General features: G+C 35.5%; 1 protein-coding gene across 1 annotated transcript; it reads right to left on the bottom strand.

Moving 5' to 3' along the window:
* Window positions 1-1,959: 1,959 nt before the first annotated feature.
* On the bottom strand, window positions 1,960-14,833 carry LOC121428375 (dimethylaniline monooxygenase [N-oxide-forming] 2-like). Its single transcript, XM_041624963.1, has 8 exons — window positions 14,719-14,833; window positions 11,298-11,561; window positions 9,244-9,444; window positions 7,614-7,669; window positions 5,097-5,327; window positions 4,240-4,405; window positions 3,661-3,905; window positions 1,960-2,919 (listed from the first exon to the last, which is right to left on the bottom strand). The coding sequence occupies exons 1-8, from the start codon at window positions 14,831-14,833 to the stop codon at window positions 2,590-2,592; spliced, it is 1,608 nt and encodes a 535-aa protein (XP_041480897.1). The 3' UTR covers window positions 1,960-2,589.
* Window positions 14,834-16,730: the final 1,897 nt, after the last annotated feature.

The raw sequence follows: 16,730 nt of genomic DNA, 5'->3' as shown, positions 1-16,730 counted from the left end.
GGATTATTTGTCATGTTTATTGCCCGTAACTTGCCATTTCTTTTATATAGTTTTGTCACACGTTTTTGTCAGGATCAAGCTTCCCCTCCCTATAGAACTTTTTTTTTCTTATATATCTTCACTAACTCTGATAACTCCCTTTCCTTACTGTCTTCTTTCCACGTCTTTCTCGATCTTGACAATGTAATTTTAGTAGTTTTAATTATATCATAAGATCAATGGTGTACAGTAACAATGATATAATGATTATCTATTTTGCACACTTGAACATTGTTTTGCAAAATGTAATCAATGAAATGTATACTTGTTTTGTTTTTTACTTTTTAACTTATTTCTACCTTTTTTTGTTTATATATGGGTGTGGGGGGTATGCGTGGCGTGTATGTGTGAAAATGGGGATATCCCTACCCCGGTAAGCGGCACGGCAATTAAAAGACAATTATCCCAAATCATGTATTTCGTTGCAGATCACGGTTTCTACATTGACAAATATATGAATACAAAGCGTACAGAAAATATTTTTACAATGGAATTAGTGCGATTATTGAAATATATCAGCAGACAGGCGCATTATATTCATCTAATTCCCATTTGTATTTCATAACGAAGTCCATGCATATATATATTGTTTTGCCCATACCGATTCTTTCAAACAAAACATGCAGCTTTTTTTTTGTTGGGTAAACAGATACAAAATATTGTGAAAGATTTACCATGCATTGCCTAATCAATATATTTCATTTATTGGTTTCCGTTTCGCAATGTTGTACATGATAAAGTGATTTTACAAAACATAGTATCGTAATAACAAGATAATATATTTGATGAGCACAACCGAAGAAATCAAGCTTGCTCAGATGATTTGTTTTTTATTTAGAATAAAACGGGGGGGGGGGCTTACCTAAAAAGCAAAACGTGTATGAAAGGCAGGCCCCTAAACTTAATTTCGTTACATAATTGACATCATACAAAAAAAATATTTCGTATCGGTAATGTGATAATTGTCTATACATGTACACTTTGCAAAACAAACATTATCTCACAAATGCGTAAAAAAAATAAATATTAATAGCAATACAATAAGAGAGGGAGGAGTGAGGTGCGAATACTACGAGAAGGCGAGCAGCAGGAGCAGGTACTTTCGCGAGTTACATTTGAAAGAAAAGACCAAATATATATAATATACGCATATATATTCATATACAAATACATGAAACACAATATTAGACCTCATTTTTTGTGGCACATTTTTACCTAAGAAAATACTCCCAATTCCACTTAATTCATAGTCAATTAAGCTTTTAAGGGGGTGAAATGACCAATAACATAGTGTGGTCTCTCATTGATTGTGCATTCTAATAACAGATAACTATTGATATTACATAGAATGACATGTAATCGTATTTGTACAGAGACACTAAAATGTTCTTGAGAGAAAAGTACTTGTTTTGTGATTTGTCAACACTAATATTTGCGACATGAATGTATTAATTAGCATTTTATCATTCAAATATATGCCTTTACAAAAAGTTGAGTTGAATACAAAGAGAAAAAAATCCAACAAGCATAACATTGTAAAGTCCATCAAAACTTGATGTAAAATAAGAAAGTTATGGCATTTCAAAGTTTTGCATAAACTCACAAAACACTGTCGCACATCCTGGACGGTATGCAAATGAGGAGACTGATGACATCATCATCATCATTATTTCTTTTGTAATTTATTGTAAGAAATATGAATATTCTAATTTTCTCCTAATTGTCAAGTAAAACAATGATAAATTCCTCCATTAACATGGGAAATTAGCATTGTTAATATGGTTCAGTCAAGTTGGTCCTTATTGTCAAATCTGTTAAAAATGAAATATTGTATAATTCAAAAAAAAAAGAAAAGAAAAAGCGAGTGAGGGAGATTATTGACAGTGTCTCATTTGCATGTCACTGAGTTGTGCATATCACTGTTTTGTGAAAAATAAGCGAAACTTTAAAATAGCATAACTTTCTTATTTTACAACCGATTTTGGTGATATTTTCAGCGTTATAAATGCTAGTTTGGGTTTTTTATATTTATTCAAATCAACATTTTTCTTGGGTGGACCTTTAAGACTTGATCACTGCTAAGAATGTTGCTTTATGGATTCAAAGTGGCCAGATCGATTTGAGTAGTTGAGGACTTAAGGTGTTAAGGCTGCTGGTTCGTATCTGCTCACCTGATATTTGACAAAGTTTAGGTTGCTGCCGGTCGAAACACATGTCTTCACAGTACGTCCCAGAAAAAATAAAACAATACGAAGATTTCTTTAATTTTCTTTTTATCATAAGTTATACTTTTTAGAATTGATTAAATACGCTTCATTGTATTTTAGCTACTCATATTAAGCCATCTCCATTCTGCATGATCCACGCACTAAAATTTTCGGAACCATGCATTATGATGTCATTCAGGCGCCACTTTGTAAGATTTCATCATTGATCATTAACAGTTTATGGGGAATTCACCAGAATTGGCGCATCATGCAATCAGGTGAGTCATAAAGACCGAAATATACAGTTTAATGTAACATCATGGAGAACATTAGATATCAATGACTATGTTCCTATGACCATGACAAATATCATCATGAAAATACAAAGTGGAAACACAACCAAGAGAAACATGAAAAATAGACTCGATTGATCAGTTCCTGGATTTTTAACTATCCGGGTTCTGGTTGGGTTGACTGTGTTGTACTCTGCTTTCATGATTGCATGCCGTGCCCCTGGCCATGCATGTGGACCGACCAACCGGTAAAATGGCGGATAGTTGGGACCGAAAATGAATTTGAAGGCAAGGATTGGGTCCGACTTCAGAAGATCGATGAACCGAGGTAGGCATCCGACTTTTGCAGCTAACATATCACAGTATGGGATAGGTGCAAACTAGAAAATTCAATAAGAAGAAGATATTAAAAGCCTCGAATTTTTACTTTCATCAGTATTATGTCTACACATTCGCAAATTATTGGAGATAAAATATTTTGGTTAACACAAGACGACATGTAGAATCATAGACTTTAAGAAATTAAGATAATTGAAAAAATCACTAGCACTATTGGCCCATGCATGTTCCATTTAATCATCTCTAATGCATACTCTTCTAAATCTGCCATGTCTTTCAAAAAATTACTTGTTTTGCACGTGGGTCACTGGAAAAAACATCAATGGCCAATGGCGCAATGGGTATTACAGAATTCAGTTTAGGTTAGGGCCCCGGGCCTCGATATAAAGAGTTGTGATTGATTCAATCAATATTACACATGGAAATTATCATCTAAAGTACCTGTGCCTATGCTTATAAGGGATAGTCGTGCAGGTATTATCACTGACATGACCAGTCAGTTTAATTTGCATGCTAAGGCACAGTGAATTTTCGAGACGAACGAACTTTACTTTCCACACTTGAGATTAGCTGAATCATTCGGATGTGTATGTAAGGCTTATTCCAGGGACCCGATATTAATAATACAAAGCTTTGCCAACCAATAGTACTCGCCATGGTACAGTTTCAAATCGCCAATCGAAATCAAGGATTTCGTGAAGTCATGCACCAATGCCAATGGAAAGCAATAGGTTACTAAAGTAGTGACTTTTATGCAAATGAGCCAAGATGTATATACGTACACGTATCTTATGATTGTCGAAGAGCTTCTTAAAAATATTCTTCCTCCTGGCTACATCCTCTAGCATTCTCTCCTGGCATGGTAGTTCGACCAGTCCCTTGAAGACCCGCGCCGCCAGACGGGCCTGGAGTTCATAGATGGGCCCTCGGGCACCTGCTGAGTTGGTGGCACCGACCATGGCTAATGTTTGGCGGGAAAGACGCGGCGGGAAAATGTGCCAATAAAGTTCCAAGTCCTTATAAGACTCTAATATAGGAATAATAAAACATGTGATGACATCATTTTTAATATATATGATGGTGATACAGGGAATGAAACAGAATTGGACGCTGATATGTGACAAGCAAGCATTTAGACATGATAGATTTATAGAAAAACAACTTTTGAATAAACATGGACTTCAAAAAACATGACTGAAATAATTGAAAACAAAAGTGATTTATAACTAAATAAGACAAAACAAAAAGTGTTATAAGTGAATGCGACATACTTTGTTTCTTTGAAGTATGCCCCAACCGCCCCACTGCACTAAAGGAAATTCAAGTATCGGCCCAAATACGCAAAGGATTAAAAATCGAACCTTGCAGAATAGACCTGTCGATGAATGGAAATTTGAACTCATAACCAGTCGCAAAGATGACCACATCCACGTTCTCGACCACGGTGCCGTCGACAAAGATGACATCGCTTTCCGTCAAGCGAGCGATGTTAGGTTTTGCTTGGAGAGCACCGCACCAGATCCGAACCTCAAGATTAAAAATGATATTTACATTAAAACATTAAGTTTAAAACTTAAGTACATTATTCAGTCGTGTTCTTTCGCTGCAATTAAGTTAAATTAATTAAAAGAGAAAAGATGAACACATCTTTAAACTGTAATTTATATCTATAAATCGTGTCATAAATGTTTGTAATTCTATTGTGTTATATGCATTTGATACATGTATTTAACAACAGCTTTTAATACCTCTTGTTCGAAGGCATTAAGGAGGTTTGGAGTTACAACCTCAAACCAAGACTAGGAATATTCATTCTCCTATAACGTATTTTCAATTTATTTTTTCATGATTTTTTATTCATCTGATTTACTAAAATTCCCCTATAATAGCCTTTTTTTATTTGTATTGTGTACTCTTTGGGGGGCGGGGGTGAAAATACAACAACAAAATGACAGTTAAAAATGTATTTTGAAATTAATCTTTTAAAAATTGCATATAAAAGAATACAATGGTATGATGTGAAACCTTAAAGATATTGCATCTGTTAATTTCGCCAGTTCCATGAGCCTGACTTGGCAACGAACATTAAAATGTGCCTTTCCACTACCTGTTATGCTAGGGTAAATATTGTCCTGTTCCCCCTCCCTCCACCCCTTATTTCCATCTCTCCCTTCCTCCCCTCGATAATTTGGCTAGGTAAGCGGGGAAATTTTCTTACCCCAATGAGATCATTGACCATTATGCTAGTGGAAGAAAAGAGTGGTCGCTCGGATTTGAGACCGAGACTCTCCATATTTAGCCGGTAAGAGATGAATGACTGCAACCACATCTTCCACAGGGCGAGGGGCACCAAGCCCCTGACTCGACGATTGATGTAAGCATCGATGGGGACACCCCCTGGTCCCGCCCTGGGTAATACTGTCGTACCACTCTTCATCGAAAGGTAGGTCTGGTATAATAGATGAATAAGAAGATAACGAGAGTTGATGTTTGAGAGGCCTTGAATTCAGGGGCGTTCGGTATACAAGAAGTGAACAATATTTTGAAATTTAGGTCTGCATACACTTTCTGATTACCTTGATTAAACAGGAATCGGGTATTGTCCCATGCCAACTTGCATAATTATTTTGCCCCTTCTTATAATCTATATTTCCGTGCGTACGTGCCTATAGATGCTTGCTTACTATATTCATTTTCCGTGCCTCCTTGCCAAATTTTGTGTCCGCTTATGTATTCCGAGTCCGTGCAAACGTACCGCCATGCAAATGCGGTGCCTGCTTACATGTACAGTATTAAAGGATCGACCTACATGGGGGCATGGCGGAAAAATGCGTCCCTAGCTAGCTCTCGAGTTTTTAGGAGTGTAAAAAGGGAAGGAAAGAGAAAAATAGAAACGCATGAAAAGAAAAGCTGTACCGGTATATGCCATTAAGTTTTTACTACCCCTGTAGTAATTATATCGGAAAAGAAATAGGTCATCTTGCGCCCTCCCATCAAAATACCATTGTGCCGCCTAGCTTGTTAAAGGTTAAGTCCACCTCAGAAAAATGTTGGTTTGCATCAATAGAGAAAAATCAGACAAGCACAATGCTGAGAATTTCATCAAAATCGGATGTTAAATAAGAAAGTTATGACATTTTAAAGTTTTGCTTATTTTTCACAAAAAAGTTATATGCACTATTTAGTCACATGCAAATGAGAGAATCGATGGTGTCCCTCACTATTTCTGTTGTTCTTTATTGTTTGAATTATACAATATTTAATTTTTTACAGAGTTGACAATAAGGACCAACTTGACTGATCCATAAAATGTTAGACAATGGTAATTTTTGACCTACACTATTTTGTGAAATTAAGCAAAACTTAAAAATTTCAAACTTTTACATCCGATTTTAATGAATTTTTTTTCAGCGTTATGTTTGTTTGATTTTTCTCTATTTATTCAAAGCAACATTAGTGGGGTGGTTTTGTCTTTTAATATTAGCGTATTTTCACAATCACTACGCAGATGCTTCCTACAACGCATCAATTCATTTGACAATGCAAGTCAAATTACAATGAACAGCCGGAGAGGTGTTTGTCGAAAGTTGATGGACCAGGAAAGCAGATCTGAAGATTCGAGCCGGACGAAGAATTGTTGGTATATTGTTTGTCGACACGCATGACTCTGCTGTTTTGATTTACCGATTTTCGATAAAGGCTGCTTTGTCATCAAGGGCATTTGACAATAGATTCTCACCGTTACCGCGCACTGTAAAAACTGCGGTGTTAAAACTGACACCAATTGGTGTTAACTGAGGACCACACCCTAAGGTGTTAAAATTACACCCTAGAGATTAAACATAACACCAAAGAGCGTAAATGTAACAACAAAAGGTGTTGTGATAACACCTATAGGTGTAAAACTAACACCACCAATTTAACACCGGTGTAAAATGACTGGTGTGGTCCTCTATGTACACCGGTTAACACCACAATTTTTGCTGTGCGAAAGCGTCTGCGTATCCAACCCCATTGCTGCAGCAATCGTGTCAACTCTAATTTGACATAAACTGGCTGCTTCTATGAAAACTATTAAGAAGTTCAAACATGAACGTGGCCGCATGTAAGGAACGGCATCAGAATGGTGTTCATGCCTGAGAAACACATTGACACACACTGCATTGTGTTCACGTTGTGGATCGTGTGGATCATATGAAGATGTTATCCACACTATTAACATGCGTACTCATATTTCAACAGTGTGAAGATAATTCCACACTGTGTAAGTGTACACTGTCTGTTCACATACAGTGGAATAGATAGATATATAGAAAGGTGCTTTCATTTGCACTTTCAATTTTAAAAGTGTGACGATGTAAGTTTTCGCTCTGTGGACACCTCTACAGCGTTGTCGTTCATAGTCTATGTGAAATATTGTTCACACTGTTAAATGCTTCAACACCTTGGACACCTGAGTGTTAATGTGTTCAAATGGTTGAATATGTGGAAAAATATAGAAAACTGCATGTGAATGTGGTTTTTCATACGTTTCAGACTGCGGGACACACGACGCTGTGTGTGTGGGTGAGGTGCGTTTGGGTGCGTGTACATGAGTGCAAAACTGCGTGCCTGGGTATGTGAGGATGTGTGCGTGTGTGTGTTATTTTCAATGTTTGAGTTCTGTTAATACTGCCATGAACAATCCAACTTCACGATCTGAAGAGAAATATTTACATTAGTATAGGCTTCTTACCATTTTCGCATGCATACTGGTATCGACCGCTACATCGCCTGCCGAATGGGCGCCACCTATTTATTAGGAAAGAAGAACCAAGTATCCGAAAGTAAAATTAAAGTGCAGAAACTTTGTTATTTCTTGGCCGAGTTTGATCAAATTTTCAATGTTTTCTTTGCCCGATTTTTAATCTCTTCAAATCATATTTTTTCAGCCTGGAGTTCTCCTTTGATAAAGAAATCAAGAAATAGAAATGAAAGAACTTTCGGACGGAAGATTAAAGCAGTAACACAGTAAACTGTTTTTTATATTCTCATACTTAAATAATTCTTTATTATAAAGAATTTCTTAAGTATGAGAATATAACAAAGTGCATATAACATAATATAAAAGTACACTGATCAGGAGATAATGCGTTACTGGATTGTTAGCAAGTCGGATTAATGATACTGAATATTTGATCCTTGTTGAATTTGATGATCAGTTTATACTTATATGGTTTGTATTGAATGCTCTTATCCATATTTTACGTTCTGAATTTGATCGAATTTAGCCATTGCTTCGAAGCTGCACTCGCATATGACGTCACAAATAAAAAAATCTGATAATTTTTAAAATCTTTGATGGATTTTCCTAAAACCTTCACCAATATCTTTTTATTATTTTTCTGCTATATTTACAATAAACATTTTGTCAGGGTGACTGGCCGGCCTCTCCTTTAAACCATCTGACCATAATCTAAATCTCATAGAAGAAGCACTCGAATATAAGTACTTATTTATATGCAATTCTGATAAAAAATCAAATGAAGATACTTCACTTTCATTTGTTTCCAAAGTGTACATACAAATGCAATATTCTAAAAGCGAACATTTCACTGCTGGTACAGTGTCCCACAGCGTACCCGACAGTGTGTTCACAGCGTGGTCACAGTGTGTTCACAGCGTAGTCGAATTGTGGTCACACTGTGTTCACAGCGTAGTCACAGTGTGGTCCCAGTGTGTTCACAGCGTAGTCATAGTGTTGTCATAGTGTCTTCCCAGTGTTCATAGTGCGTTCACAGTGTAGTCAAAGTGTTGACACAGTGTGATCACAGTGTGTTCACAGCGTAGTCACAGTGTTGTCACAGTGTGATCAGTGTGTTCACAATGTGTTCACAGTCTGTTCACAGCGTAGTCACAGTGTGTTCATAGTGTGTTCATAGCGTAGTCACAGTGTGGTCCCAGTGTGTTCACAGCATAGTCAAAGTGTTGTCAAAGTGTGTTCACAGCGTAGTCACAGTGTGGTCAGTGTGTTCACAGTTTGCTGTGAACATGTTCACAGCGTAGTCACAGTGTGTTCACAAAGTAGTCACAGTGTTGTCACAATGTGTTCACAGTGTGTTCACAGCGTAGTCACAGTGTGTTCACAGTGTCGAAGACGGTGAGAGCGTCGTCGCAATGATACATTTGAGTATTTTAACAGTGCGAATCACATTTTCACAGAGTTCCTGAGGTAAACACATTTGGACAATCACACTGTAAAAATGCTAGTGTGGAAATGTAATAACAGAGTATATGAGCAGATGGACCACGTTTCACGAACTCCACTATGTGAACACATATAAGAACACACTGTATGAAAATGTGTTCTATCAAGTAGACCATACCGACGACGACAATGGTTTTGCCAGCGTATTTCTCTCCGTTCCTGAAGTCACAACTGTGAACGATGTCGCCCTTAAAGTCATCCATCCCGGGAAAAGAGGGAATATAGCTCTTGTTATGAAGCCCTGAGCACACCATCACCGCATCGAACACCTCCTCGTCGACCTCACCGCAAGGGCCCTGACTTTTCACGTGCCATCGACCTATGGGGGAACATTACATTAAAAAAAAGTGGCATATACTTACGTTACCAGGCCATTTTCTTTTATTTTTTGCATTTATTCAAGGAAAACGTGAATATATTAGCACCTTTTGAATTTATGAGCATGATTTATGTATATGCTGCTAGTCAGATAATGCATGCGAGAAACGTACGTGAGTTGGTTTTATTTATACCTGTGTATCTTATAGCTTCATGCATTGGACTAAAAAAATGGAAACAAAACATATACTGATGTTATTCTAAACGGTTTTTTCCAATCCCTGGTTGAGATCATGGACAGGATTAAATTGTTCAATCCATACATAGTGTAACGGCTCAGCGGCGAAAAAATGAATGCCTAAGTAATGAATGCACAAGGGTATTTAGTATGAGGCGCCCTTTGTACCAGAATCATATAGAACAATTATTTGTTATATAATCATCATTTAACAAATAATATCAATTATATATACATATATAATTAACATTTTATTTATAAATAATTACTATTTTATACTTATACAATTTTCATTATTTATATATAATTACACGCCACGCTTCATTGTTTATAAATAATTATTATTTGTTTTCCATTATTTATAAATAATAATTATTTGTTTTTCATTATTTATTAATAATGGTTGTTTTTCATTATTTATAAATAATGATTATTTGTTTTTCATTTTTTTTTTAAATAATGACACTACATACTTCATTATTTATAAATAATTGCAATTCGTTTTTCCATTATCTATAAATAAGTTTGTCGAGTTTTCTATTATTTATAAATAATAATTATTTATTAACAATGCCAGTGCACAGTTCTTTAATTATAAATAATTTGTTGAGTTTCCCATTATTTATAAATAATGATTATTTGTTAAATAATGAAAAAGTCTACTTTCTTATTTATGAATATTTTTTCGAGTGCGCCATTATTCTCATTATTTATAAATAATCATTATTAATGTTCGAGTTTTCCATTATTTATAAATAAAGATTATTTGGTAAATAGTGAAATATTTACCTCATTATTTATAGATTATGAAAATTCATCGTGTTTCATTATTTATAAATAACAATTTTGTTTCAATATCCGATTATTTATAAACAATTTTTACAGTTTGCCATTATATACAAATAATCATTATTTATATACAAATAATCATTATTTATAAATAATGGAAAACAAATAATAATTATTTATAAATAATGAAGGGTTGAATTGCTATTATTTATAAATAATGAAGCGTGGCTTGTAATTATATATAAATAATGAAAATTTTTAAATTATAAGATAGTAATTATTTATAAATAGAATGTTAATTAATATATATATATATATATATATATAATTGATATTATTTGTTAAATAATGATTATATAACAAATAATTGTTCTATATAATTTTGGTACAAACGGCGCCTCATAATTTAGTGGTAAAGTTAACAATACTGCATAGTACCCGTTTCATAACATTTGTTGTTATAATAAATTTGCAGTTTAATGCTACTAAAGTTATTCAATTTGAATGACTGATGGTAAACTTGTTCTAGAAATTGTGCATTTGTCATCATAACAAGTTTTTACAAGAGACCCTGTATTTTGTAAAAATTGTAGAGTTTACCTTAAACAGTCAAAAATATATATGTGTTTGTACTCAGATATGACACTTAATTTCAGGGTAACCATGACATAGGCCTAATGTCAACTTCAGATAACTGTCAATGCCTCCCAGAGCCTGTAAAATGTTTGTAACTCAATGAATGTTAATGTTTACAAGATATTTATGATATGATATACTAATTTTACTTCTTTGAAATTAATAATTAAAAAAAGAAGAAACTAACGTACCGGTCATATCAAAGTCTTTCGTGGGCTCCACACGAATGACCCTCGTGTTGAACCGTATTCGTGGCTCAAGATCAAATTGTTTGGCATAACCCTGGTAATAGCTCAGAACCTGATTGCCCTTGATGAATGGTGGGACCGACGGATCGAATGGGTAGTCACTAAAACACATCATCTCCTTGCTCGAGTTTGTGATGAGGCAGTCGTAGATGGCGCCCCTCGTCTCTGTCCCAGGGACCCTTCGGTCGCTGGTGACCCAAATACCACCTCGATTAAAAGAATATATATATCACACCACATTCACAAAGAATTGATTTGATTAGGCTTATTTTTCCACAGAAAGCATTGAAAGTGGGTTTTTTACGAAATAATCAAAATGGGATGCTATAAACTAAAACTGTTGAATATTATATTGTTCTCAGTTTTTACCAAATCGCCATTCAACTCACTCGAGACTTATATTTCGTCAAATTCATGATGATGTCCAGATCGGCAAACTGTACATTAGTTAATCAAAATAACGGGAGATGAGTAGGAGCGAATATAGACTACAACAAAAAAAGGTCGTTGGACCACAGGAAGTAGCAACTCTGAAAGCAGTGCCTGTGACGAGTGCACCGTGACATATAGACAGTGAAGCGAAAAACAAAAATTCATAGGTAGGAACATTCAGCGTCAGGATAATTTCACTGGGACTCTCAAACACAGATGCATTTAGCCACTGTGAGATGTTTCTTTTAGAAATTATCAGAAGTCTAATTGTTTATTATTATTATCATTCCAAATCAAACCATCCTTCACACCAATTCACCCACAACATTCACAGTACCCATGCATGAGCATGGAGCTATTACGTATAGCCTTTATACAAGATGATCTCCGACTTGTGCAGCATGGGGCCTTGGCATTTACGAATTAAAATGCTTTTCTCAAAGATGCCGAAACGTCAATCTCCATATTTTTCCGTGGAGCAACGTTGTCTTTACTGGCTCATCCTATAGCTCCCTGTAAGAAGTGGTGTAAGAGAGGTACACACAAACCACCACCACAGGATCACCGGCCACATCACCTGGGGTAACATGGCAAAGCACACCAGTGTCTCTTTTTAAGGGGGGGGGGGTACTTCTTCAAGATTCATGGTTCGGTATATGTTTCTAAAAGATCCAGCAGTACAATTTCATCTCTTATTGCGCAAAACATTTTACTGTTCTAGTCTTCCTAGAGCTTTGAAAAAAGGGTAGGCCTACAGTGGTGTACAAACACATTGTTTGATTGATTGATTGATTGATTTTATTCGTCAAGAATATCACAGGAGGTTACAATGAAATTGAAGAATACCTTGACAGGATAGCCCATGAAAGCCGAAAGGCTTATTTCCAGTAGGGTCTTATAGTTAGTATATAACATTAACATATTGTCACAAAAAGTATAAACTACGACAAGTACTGGAATACTGTGTAAAAATAAAATACATTGTAGTAGGAGTGGGCTATACATGGGTCAAAATTACTTTTTTTTATATAATTTAAATATGAGAACAGTTTCATTTACTCTTTGTAATGTATCTCAACATGAAATGACAATATTTTTTGTCTCGGGTCCGAGAAAAAAGTGTGCCGGGCCAAAATCCAAAATGGCCGCCAAAACCATGCAAAATGGCCACAACTTCTTTATTTGGTGGTCTTTTTCTTTGGTTTTGGTGACTATTCATATGTATTTGGGGGCAGACAATTTGTTTTTCCTATAATTAGTACTTTTAAAACCATTATTTGTAGATTTCAAAGGTAATTATACCTAAATTTCCCCATTTTTATAGCCTTTTTTCAGCCAAAAAGTAGGTTTTATCGTCCTCGGGTTCTTGGATATTAGATGGTACAAGGTCAACAATAGCAAGCAGCTTCATAGAGCTATATCGCTTTTATTCCTCTACTATGGGTTTTAAGGATATTTGTGAAATATATCTTATTAAATATAAAAAAAAAGTTAATTATCCATAGGGGCTATACAGTATACAATGTACTGTACATACTGCACTGCATAAATGCATTGGCCGCCATGACAAGGCCCGTATAAACTGTAGTGTTATACATGTAGAAATGAGCTCTTAGGTTAAGAATTAGATGCCTCAGAAATTGAAGATATGTTTTGTCTCAGAAACTGAGGACATGTTTTATAAAATATGCTAATTCAGGGGGCGGAGAAAGGTAATCAACCCCACATCATGGCATTTACACTGTAGCTATTCTGGGCCATGTTGCATAAAAATTTACCATTATGTTAACTTAACTTAATGGTAACTTGCATGGAATCCTTGGTTCTGATTGGCTGTTGATCAACGTTACAATGATAGTTACCTGACCCCATAAACATAGGCCAGTTAAACACCACGACCAGAAAAAAAATCCTCCAAATGAAGATATGGCTAGATATGTGATGTACATATATGTGAGAATTTTATGTGCAGTTTACGTTGCTGGTTTCATCATGTATATCAGCTGACAAGCAATCAAATTCACAATTCAAAATCTAATTTTAAACCTTACAGGAGCTTATTTCTATGATAATATAGTTTATATACAGGCCTTGTCATAATTATGTCATGGTGGTCAATGCATGCATGTATGCAGTGTAGTATGTACAGTAACAGTACATTGTATACTAGTATTGTATAGCCCCTGTGGATAATTAACATTTTTTTATTTCATAAGATATATTTCACAAATATCCGTAAAACCCACAGTAGAGAAATAAAAGCAATAAAGCTCTATGAAGCTGCTGCTATTGTTGACCTCGTACCATTTAATATCCAAGAACTCCAAGACGATAAAACCTACATTTGGCTGAAAAAGGCTATAAAACTTGAAAATTTTAGGTATAATTACCTTTGAACTCTAAAAATAATGGTTTAAAAGTATTAATTATAGGAAAATCAAATTGCCTGCCCCCAAAAAACATGAATAGACACCAAAACCAGCGAAAAAGTCCACCAAATAAAGAAGTTGTGGCCAAAGCTGTGATGGGGGGGGGGTGGCGGCCATTTTGGATTTTGGCCCGGCACACTTTTTTCTCGGACCCGAGACAAAAAATATTCTCATTTCATGTTGAGATAAGGTACAAGGAACACAAAAAACTGTTCCCACAGTAAAACCAAAAATCACCCATTTATAGCCCACTCCTAATTGTAGATGATTTTGTGAAAGGTATACTTGACGCGTCTCTTATTTCAGTTTCAAACCTCTCACATGATTTTCCAATGATTACTATAATCATTTTGAATAAACATGTTTTTTTCTTCTAAAAAGCATACTATGATTTCATGCGTTGATAAACAGTAAGTTGTGGCAATAATTGATGGAATACATTATTTCAGCCATGCACGAAAAAAAGTCTTAGATTTGATGGAATTATAATAATATCAACATGCCTATTTGTTCTGTCTGTTCAAAGCACACAGGTTCGATTCCCTCTTCGAGACAGGTTTTAGTAGAAACCAGACCGCTTATCCCGGCCCCAATAACAGCAACCCTCTTCACAGCCATGACGAATATTGATACCTGTAAATTGCATAAGATCTCATTATTCGAATGCTCATAACTTCCCCATAATTCATTCAATCTTCCCCAAACTCCCGCTCAAACTTTCAGTTATATATGGTTCTTTGATTCATTCTTTGGTTTCAAAGGTTTTTCTCCTTTTATTACATGTCAATCTTTATGGATTATTATAGGCCTACAAGTCATCTAAATTACGTAACTAATCGAATGAGCATACACATTGATCATCATAGATTCATGATCAAGGTGCAGTCAAGCTGTGTGGCACTAAATGTACACCTGAACCTTATAATCCTAGGTAATATGTACATTTAGATATTAGGCCTACATAATCCTACACTGAACACATATCATATGTTAAGTATTCCGTATAGTAACTTCTTACCTTGGCGATTCGTCCTTTCGATGTGCATGCGCATATATAGACCTAGTTGATTCCTACTTGTGAAATATTTTATTCAACGTAGGATCAAAATGATATGGTTCATTCACTATGGTCAATCACCAAAAATTTGATACATGGCAATACATGGGCCAGCGCCTTTAGTAAATTATGATCGTTCACGCATATACCCCGACAAAGATTCCTTTTGAACCTAAATATTCGTTATTAGGCGAGGGAACGAAAAGAAGTGAGGTATGTTCAATTGAATATAGGGACATATCTTACAATCCCTGAATTGTGAGTCGCATCTGATATGTTTTGAAGTCAGAAGTAGAGGGGTGGTTACAACAGACAGTAAACAGCAATTCTTCACCACGTTGGTTCAAGGATATACAAAGATGTTATCCTTACAATGAGTAACTAAATTGGCACTGATTTGATCATACGTGATCTATAACACAAGGAGTGAACCACAGTGGACCGACATGACACTCCTTCAATAATTGTTCTGAATTCCCCCCTGTATGATTGTTGGACTTTTAGAAATTGAAAAATAATTTTCCTGGCATTATTACGCTGTTAAGGTTATTACGGCATAATTACTGATTTCTTTTCCCTTCTCTTTGCCCTCTTCCCCTCTAACTCTGTTTCTCTCTCTTCTTTATCTTTTTCCCCTCAACCTTTTTCCTCTTTTCTATCTTGTTATGCAGGAGCGGATCCAGCTTCCGCCAACAGGGGGGCCACAATTTTTTTCACCCATGTTTTACCCAATCAAAGATGATTTTTGTTTGATTCTTTGAAGGGATTGTCCCAGTAGCGTAATGATTAGAAAATTTGAGGGGCTCGATGCGGTGTATTGTGCAAAAAATGACATTTTTATGAAAAAATCAAAGTTTGTAATAGATTTTTACATCACAATTGGAAAAAATAGGCCTACATTTCACCCATATCCCTTTCCTTTTCTCTTTTTTTTCTTGGTCGTGAAAAATTGGGGGGGGGGCTCCCATGTCCTAAGAGTCAGTTCCTAGCTTTATTCTACAACATACAAGTGTAATCATCTCATAAGCCCTATTTTAATAGTGCGAACGCGAAGCACGAGTTAAACATTTTGGGAGTTTCATGTATTTTGTCCTGAAAATTGAACATTCTGGGCAATGTTTGTAAACCTGAACAAGATGCGTACGTAACTAGATAATTACTGTGAGCGCGAAGCGCGAGCATAAATTTTTAATATGGGTCCCGGCTTGATCGAAAAGGGACCTGTTGAAGGAAATTTTTTTGACATTCTAAGCATTTTTTTGTAATCATTAACGGTATAGGTAAATAACCAAACAATTCCGCGCGAGCAGAAAAATACGAGATTTCAGACATAAAAATGGGACACCCTTTTCATGTTTTGTAAATCATGAAAAAGGGTGGGTAATATGGTATTTTCCTAAATTAATAATGCGAGCACAAAATTTTCGATGTTCTGATCTGAAACTGGATAATTTTAGC

This window comes from Lytechinus variegatus, chromosome 15, assembly GCF_018143015.1.
Source record: "Lytechinus variegatus isolate NC3 chromosome 15, Lvar_3.0, whole genome shotgun sequence".
Taxonomy (NCBI): domain Eukaryota; kingdom Metazoa; phylum Echinodermata; class Echinoidea; order Temnopleuroida; family Toxopneustidae; genus Lytechinus; species Lytechinus variegatus.
The sequence above is the reverse complement of the archived record's forward strand: the minus strand, read 5'-3'. Positions and strand labels throughout refer to the sequence as shown.